At 44.6% G+C, this 8687-nt stretch overlaps 1 protein-coding gene across 1 annotated transcript in view; it reads right to left on the bottom strand.

Moving 5' to 3' along the window:
* Positions 1-914: 914 nt before the first annotated feature.
* The window catches only part of CWF19L1 (CWF19-like 1, cell cycle control (S. pombe)), a gene marked incomplete at its 5' end in the record, with an annotated part of 14040 nt that continues 6267 nt past the window's right edge, over positions 915-8687 (bottom strand). The window contains 6 exons of the mRNA XM_010281716.1: positions 915-1040; positions 1803-2012; positions 2905-2984; positions 4652-4763; positions 7055-7195; positions 8062-8146. Coding sequence (XP_010280018.1) covers positions 915-1040; positions 1803-2012; positions 2905-2984; positions 4652-4763; positions 7055-7195; positions 8062-8146 — 754 coding nt within the window. The remainder of the gene's footprint in view (positions 1041-1802; positions 2013-2904; positions 2985-4651; positions 4764-7054; positions 7196-8061; positions 8147-8687) is intronic.

Raw genomic sequence — 8687 nt, 5'->3', positions numbered from 1 at the left:
GGCGGCTGCGGGCCCGGCGCCCCACCACTCCCGCCGGCCCGGCCTGGCCCACCAGTCCGGAGCACAGCCTCTGGCACAGAGCAGACCTGTCCTAACCGGAGAGGCCTTTCCGTAGAGGAGACTCGGCAAAACAGACCGGCCGACCCAGAGACACCAAACTGCATCAGTGGCTGACGTCAGAGTGTAACTTCCAAGGGAGGAGGAAGTAATGGACTGCTTTCTGCTGGGATCATCAGTCAAGGACACATACAGGGCCCTACTATAACGCTTTTTGTGGTTTAATTCTGCAGTTTTCACTGCATAGCCATTTAGGGAGAGCCAGGCAGTTCTGATCATTTCTTAAACTGTGCTAAGCCATCCCATACCAATACAGCACATTTTTAGAGGAAGAGGAGCATGTGAAGAGACTACATTCACATTTCCCGGATGAGAAATTGGCCACTAAGCTTGCCAATGTGGCTATCAATAGCTGCAATGGCTTAGGGGGAGACAAGCATGCACACGTGCTATTCCTGGCTCCTGCTGCAGATCAGGTCTCCCTGCGACCACTGAGTGAAAACAAAAAACCCCTGTGTCACTCATGACTCTGTATTTCTCTGATATAACAGGAAGACTTCTTTCAAATCCTTATCCAAGGGAACCTAAAACTACCTGATGTGCAGTAGCACTGAAAGGGGGTTGGTGTCTGGTATTAAACGGAATGAATTCAGCAAGCCCTACACACAGCTGGCAAAATTTTCAGATAAGCAATGCACCTGTTGTTCACGGGAACTTCACCGAATACACCTGGCACATCTTCAAATCAAGTCTACAACGGTCTGCCTCCAACAGCTTAACCCTGCTACACAAAGTGACCTCAGAGGGAAACAGCAGCCCAGACAGGACAGAGGGAAACTAACAGGTGAAAGCTTGTCTCATACTTGCATGATATCGGAGTGCTCTGGGATCTCTAATAATTCAATCTGTTGTTCCTGTGCCTGTGCAATAAAGGACTCTTTAATGTCTTCGGAAGTACAGTGGTCCAATGGGATGGGAATCACCTGGAGAGGGAGGACAACATTTCCATAAAAAGAAGAAAAGAGAAAACAAACCACTGGCAGAAAGCAACCAATGCATCACTGGAGCTGGTATGCTCCTCAGTACTGCTCAGCATCATCAAACAAGACAGGTGAGCACCTATCTGTACAGGCTTAAACTTATGAGATTTCTTCTGTAGGAGCTGAACAAAAAGCTGAAAACTAAAAGCTTGAATAAGTTGTCAGCACAGCCTTCTCCTTTCTGATCTCTGTGGTGGTTTAAGGCCGCTCTGATACAGTTACAGATCTGCCAAATACAGAAACCACCACAATAAACCCCTAAATGACTGACACACAAGGACCAAAAAAAAAAAAAAAAAAAAAATCAAATCAAAGGGCTAGTACTGGTAGACAATGACCAGAATTCTGCATGTATCTTCAGATATTCAGCCTACAGTTACAAATGTGAGCACCACATGCCCATGTGAGCCAATCAGAGCCAGAGCAAGGTCTTGCAACTTATCTGAAAACCTTGTGGGCTTTTTAGTCAGTTCCATGCAGGGAAAAGTTCGCCTCACCCACTCAACACAACCAGTGCTGCTGTAACAGGAAGAATTAAAGGACTCCGGCAGAACGAGCACACTGGTTTTATTTTTGCTCTGGCTCTATCTGTGGGTAGGACGACTTCTCTCCATACTCTGGGAAGGCACAGAATAAAGAGGGAAATTTGAAGGTAGGCTTTCTCTTTCAATTCATTTGCAGGTAAGTTGACACTAAAAACCATACCTGTAACTGCAGATGCTGACTCCTGTAGTTTCTTTCAAATAGGACATATCTCTTCCCCTTGCTTCTGAAAAATTCCTTTAGGGCAGACTTGTACTTGGTCACTTCTTCCACCACCTCTGAAGACAAGTCAACCACTGACTGATAGTGCCCAATAGGCAAAATCAAGACATGATCAGGTAACAAGCCACCTTTGGCCAGGGCAAGATAGCACTAGAGTAAAACAATACACACCAGTTACTCACTGCAAGCAACACTTACCATGCTGTGGAAATTTACTCTCTGACTGCACTCTGAGTATGGCCCAGCCTAGCAATTCTGCTTCAGGAACAGGAAAGTCTTCTCTTCTATGTCACTTATTAGGGATTGTTTATTAGCAATTTATTAATTACTAGAGGAATGACAAAGAGAGAGACACTGCTAAAGGAAAAAAAAAAAATCATCTTTTGAATGCCTTGTCTGCAGGCAAGCAGCTGAGTGAACTTCACCGCTGTGGCTAGAATTTCTTACTATGACAAGAAAATCCACTTCAAAATTGTTAACAGCTTTTAAAATAAGCCCGTGGACAAACCTGTCCATGTAGCAGTTTGAAGTGGATTATGCTATACAGGAGCAGTATCTTTAAGCAAAGTGAATATACCAATGATGGAATTAATGTGTACTTCAAGATGTCAACTTTAAAGCTATCTTATGTTTAATCTATATAAAACAAAAAACTGGAAGCAATCATCCTAGGGAGATCTGGCATAACTGCAGACAGACATAACATCCTGCTGCCAAAGCAGGTTCCAGTTTACACTGAGTTCACACTGGAAAAGTTCTCCCAGATGGTAACATAAGCACACCATGAGGGTGGGCACAGCAAAAAGTGTTCCGGCACCATAATCCAGCTCTGTTGCCACAGCAAAACTGGGCCATGTTTTATTTTTTAAAAGTCTTTATCTATGTACTTGCGTCTTTTGTAGGGGAGATGTGAAGAAACTGAAAGCAAAACCAAGAGTCAGCTTCAAATAAAGTTTGTTGGGTTTTTTAAGATTTAAAATTATTACCGTGTCTTAGCACAATTCTGCTGTCACGTAGCACAGAATGTGCTATGCGTACTTACATGTGTGCCAATACTAACAACCAAGTGCTTCTCAACTTCTGGGCTGGCGAGGCAGAACCAGCAGGGCCCCGTGGGCTGCGCTTCATTGGGAGAGGAAAGAGAAACAAGTGTTAGGCACGATGTTTATTTGTCAGAACAAGGAACGCAACAAGAGCTGGATGAGCTATTCTTTTCCAGTCACCCCTCCCCACTGATAAAGTGCTGAAGATGTCAGAAGGACACAGCTCCTGGAAGCAGATCTGGTTAGAGAACTGGTGGTGCTGGGAAATTCCAGCAAGAGAGGGGAGTGGTGGCAGTCACACCCTTGCTGACTGCCATTCTTATCAAGGGTTCTAATTTAATGGAAAAGGATTAATTCCAGGAATTCAGTGATTAACAGCTCACTAATAAGAAAGCACCAGCAAATTTAAACAAATCAAAATGAGGTAAAATTACTACACAGGTACAGACAAGGACAGACACTAACAAACACACTAGTCAGTTCTGGTCTATTCATCACACTCAAAACACCTGGATTCACAGACAAATTGTGATACCTGAGCTGACCTTTAATATAAGTTGATGGCATTGATAAGCTAGGCCTCTCCTTAGGGTCAAAAACTATATTCACATCCCCTGCAGGCTGCATACCAGAATAGACAGGCAGCTTTGCAAATGCAATAAACATGACGAGGCTCTCCCAAGAACTGCAGGAAACCGAGCGTCCAATTCTGGGGTTAATTTGTGAGCAAAACAGTGTAAGAAGGCTCTCTTCTCATGACATCAAACTCCAGAAGATTTTGGAAGTTATATGAATACGCACAATGGCACACTATGTCCTACAGAAGTGATGGGGGGAAACAAGAAAAAACACACACATTCTTTCACCAAAACTGACTGCCATTACAGCCAGTTGTGCCTCTGCTGTATAGAGCAATGACACTGTACTCATTTTAGCACAAAGTAATTCAGTCTGTAGAACTGTTATGTGCAAAGGGTTTGGAAATCTAATGAATAAAAACTGAACAACTTAGTCTCATGTAACAAAGGCAACCAGGCTTACCTACCAGAGGCATTTTTCAAGAATGTCTTCTTACCCACTGGCAGTGGGAATAGCTTTCACAGAAACAAAAGGGGAGGCTGACACCTACATTTGCATTTTAAGCACAAATTTCTTTGTAATCAAGACCAACATTTCTGAAGATACATGCTTGCAATAACACTGTCACTGAGAAGTCACGATCCTTAAAGATTTCATTTCAATTTCTTCAAGTCAGACAAACTCTCATGAGATTTACAGCACAGAAATACATAGGTAATAGAAGCAGGCTTCCTCCCTTCCCAGTTCATTAATACTGCATGAGCTCACAGCACAGAACAACTGAAGTGATGTTTCATGAAGTCATCAGCACCATGATCCAGTCTCTTGCAGTCTCTCTCAATGGAAACATACTGCTGTGTGAAACTGCCTGTTGTCAGGTTCAGAGGCCAGTCTGGTTCAGAGGGTAAATGGCATCACCCCAACCGCAACCACCACAGATCCAATTAGCTTTTAAACTACGCTTTTGACTTCTCTTTCACCCATTGATTGTCAGGTTTGTAGGAAACAAGGGCCCCTTCATTCCTCTGTATTCCCACAGCATCTAGTATAATGGCAGAGCACAGTGGCAAGCTGATATATACAGCTCAATGGCTTGAGAAAAACGAAGAGTGAGATGGTCCAATGCCTCAAGGGAAGAGCTCAGGAAAAAAGTATCTGCATACTTACGGGGTTTTTTGGCTTGCTTAGGTTGGGAGTTCCCTCTCTCTTTCCCATCTGAGAGACGTTTCTTTCCCTGATGCTTGTTCAAATCAAAGAAAAACTGACAAGCTTGTTCTTCCTGTTTAGAAAATGAAAACCGAAGCCCGTTGTAACTGCATCACAGTCACAGTATGTACAAGAATTTGCTTTTTCCTGAAAAGGTCTGTAACCACCTTCAAAAAGCATCAACAGTGAAAGCATCAATATCCTTGAACAGAATGAACTGAGCTCTCCCAGTAATGCAGCAAACTTTGCCTGGCTGGATACACAGCCTCAGCCAGGGAAAAGGTTCTGGGAGAGCTGCCCCAAATTGCTACGTTCTCCTATTTAGCCTTATGCTGAACATTCATGCTTGATTTTATGGATTATTCAGATTTTTTTCACCCGACAACCAGTGCCAAAATAATGTCTGTCTTTCTTAGAGATGGTAGCCTCTCAACAGACTCACGCAGAGGCTGAAACCATTTGACTAAGTTGTCACGTACAGCAAAATGCCATCAGAAGGCTTTAACGCTGCAGAGGAAAGCACTTTGGAAGAGGACAGCAAAGAGCAGGGCTGCTCACGCCAGCTTAGCTTGGCTCCCACACAGGAGCACAACCGCATTCTAAAATCCAACCCATGCTGGAAGAACTGTCATTTACAGCAGAAGCATTTTTCCCAGTAAACTTAAGTTTTCATGCCTGTCTTCAGTTGGATATTGAAGCTCAAATGTACAAGAATTTTTGCTTCCATCAAGCCTTATTGCCAGGGGTTGAACAGCCAGCAAATCTCAGCTGGGAGGCTGGGTATGTGGTGTCCCAGCTAGGAGGTGGGTATCTGGTGTCCCAGATCAGGAGGTGTCTGTCACCCTCGTGCCCACCCATGCTGTCACGTGGAAGGAGCCAGCCCTTCACTCTGTGTGCATGCACCAGGGAGAAAGGCTGCAGAGCAGTGCTTGCACTTCCTACCTGACACACTGTTCCAGCAAAGCCCAAGTCAAGCCTAACTTCAGGCTGAGTATTCTTCCCCACTGCCAATGATTTCCCAATTTGGTTTCTCTACATTATGTTAAGATACACAGGCATAGCTATTCACATGTCCACATTAGCGGAGTATCCCACAATGCTTAAAGGGCAAAACATGCTCTGCACGAGGAAATAATCTGTCTGTCTACACAGATGAACACAATCCACGTGTCTGATGAACAAATTACGAAGTTGGGCATTTCAAAGCTTCTGACACCAATTGCTGAGTGTTCAGGCCACAGGAAGGAAGGCTTCTGCCCTCAGGTGGCAAGCAATTCATATTTAAAAGAGCATGGAGTTGGTAACTTAGGACATTTGAGGAAAAAAACCAGTACCCAACACCTAGCTCACCAGCATTGAGGAATACAGTGGAAATGCAACATTAAAGAAAGTAGCACCTGAGTAGCCAGCAGTCTAAGGGAGAAAACTGAGGGCCAACTGCAAAGGACTAGTTTGTAGTCTACAAGCTTAGAAAGAATAAGACCATGCATGCTGAGGTACCCATAGGGGACAGTCCTGACAAGCAAGCAGATCTAACTACAGCATCACCATGCATACCTGCAGGAAGAATCATAGAATGGTTTGGGGTGGAAGGGACCTTCAAAGGTCATCTACTCCAACCCCCCCTGCAATAAGCAGGGACATCTTCAACTCGATCAGGTTGCTCAGAGCCCCATCCAACCCGATCTGGAATGTTTCCAGGGATGGGGCATCTACCACCTCTCTGGGCAACCTGGGCCAGGGTTTCAGCACCTTCATTGTGAAAAATTTCTTCCTTATATCTAGTCTAAATCTGCCCTCTTTTAGTTTAAAACTGTCACCCCTTGTCCTATTGCAACAGGCCCTGCTAAAAAGTCTGTCCCCATCTTTCCTACAAGCCCCCTTTCAGTACTGGCAGGCTGCAATAAGGTCTCCCCGGAGCCTTCTCTTCTCCAGGCTGAACCCCTCCAGCTCTCCCAGCCTGTCCTCCCAGCAGAGCTGTTCCAGCCCTCGGAATTTTGTGGCCTCCTCTGGCCCTGCTCCAACAGGTCCGTGTCTTCACTGTGCTGAGGGCTCCAGAGCTGGACGCAGCACTGCAGGGTGGGTTTCACCAGAGCATGGCAGAGGGGCAGAATCCCCTCCCTCGCCCTGCTGGCCACGCGGCTTTGGGTGCAGCCCAGGATACAGTTGGCTTAAGACGGCACAAACTGTAACAAACTCCCATGTGTTGCATGCAATACAATTTGGTTAGTGTAAATAGTTTACACAGAACCCTGAAGTGTTTTGAACAGAAATATTCCAAGATTAAAGCCAAACAGTATTCTAAGCTCCTTGAACAGAGAGAGTGAAAACAGAGTGCACACATAATGGAGAATGCAGTGGTACCTCTGCACACAGGGGTGCTTTGGTGTTCTGTGCCTCCTTCCGCAATTTTCGGTATGGATTTTCAGTGACGTCCTGTGGCTGTTTCACCAGCTCTGCAGGGTCCATCAAGCTCATCGGCACAATGCTGAAGGCATAGAGATACTAGAACAAAAACAGACAGCTCAAATGCAAGAAGCTTTTGCCATGACTGCAACTCTGAAGAGGTCAGCTGTGAACGAAGCCATCCTGAAATGGTAACACACAACTTAGCCCTGCAAGAACTCAGCAAATCAGTGTTCAAGCTAAAGCAGCACATGAAAAACACTCCCTGTGCCAGTCTCCCACTCAGTGCAACCAAGAGTTAATGGAGTGCTTGCAAGTGGCTCACTCCTTTCACTTTAAAGAAAGATCTTTTTGAAAAGCAACAGTGTGTCCTACTTGAAAAAGAAATTATCTTGATCCTTGTCTATTTCCAGGCCTTCTATCTGTCCAGAACTCCTGCACCTCTTTTTGTTACCAGGTCTGGTTCCTACGCCTTCTTAACCACTGGCAACCTGTCCTTCTATACCAATATTCTGTAACTTTCTTAAGGGGACAAGAGAAACGGGTTAAAAAACTCAAACAAAAGAGCCCCTTCCCATCCCAGAAGTTAGTTATTTTCAGTGATTTGCAAGGGCTCTTTGGGAATTTTGCTTCCTTCTTAAAGCAGGTCATGCAAACAGAAATATGTAAAACAGCTGGGGAAGAGGAAGGAATGGCAGCTTTCTAACCACTTTCCTCTGCAGCTATGTTCACAGCTACATGCCATTTGACTAGGTAGAGAAGACAATGGTGCCTCAGAACACATCTTGCAGCCCTTACTCTTCTGTCATAATGGGAAAATAGTATCTATTACTCAAGTGAGACAGATCCCTCCACTTCAGTCAAGCTTTTAAGTGATCAACGCTATCTTCTAGCTAGCCAAAGCTGGGCTTACTGCCCTATTACTTGTACTTGAGAAAAGAAGAAAGATCCAAGAAGGTCAGTACCTTTTTCTTGCTTGTATTGCCAACATCAGCAAGTGCAATAAACCTGCTCACATGCTGTGGGGTCTCCTGTAGCACTATGTGATTTCTGTAAGGAAGCAAAATGTGATTGTACTGGCATATACAATATAGAAAAGGACAGTGGGAAAACCATGTGTCCTCCATGAAGCTACTCAGACAGCATGTCAGCCACACACAGGCTTTGGCCAAGAACAAGAAGGCTCAAGGACAGACCCACTGATGAGATATAACAGGAAACAGCTGCACAGACATCTCATTGCAGTCCAAATACAGAGATGAGAGGACAATTCACTAGTCTGAAAACAGCTACGCCTTTAAAGTGTTTCCTGTGGAAAGGATAATAATCTTACCCAACATTAACACGACAGCCTTACTTTGTAGGTTGTTCAGACACCTACCTTATGTCACTTAGTCACATTTTCTATGCAAAGTTACAACTGAAGACACCAATCTCTTCACCAGAGAAGAGCTTTTCCACAATACATTTTCACACATACACCCCTGAATTAGGTTGAATGCTGTTTAAATGTGACTAAGGGCAATTAACTTGGCATGAGATTCACAGCAATGTATTCGGACAAGTGTTGTCAGCAATGGCAGTTTTCAAG

This window comes from Phaethon lepturus, unplaced genomic scaffold (genome assembly GCF_000687285.1).
Source record: "Phaethon lepturus isolate BGI_N335 unplaced genomic scaffold, ASM68728v1 scaffold50770, whole genome shotgun sequence".
Taxonomy (NCBI): Eukaryota; Metazoa; Chordata; class Aves; order Phaethontiformes; family Phaethontidae; genus Phaethon; species Phaethon lepturus.
The sequence above is the reverse complement of the archived record's forward strand: the minus strand, read 5'-3'. Positions and strand labels throughout refer to the sequence as shown.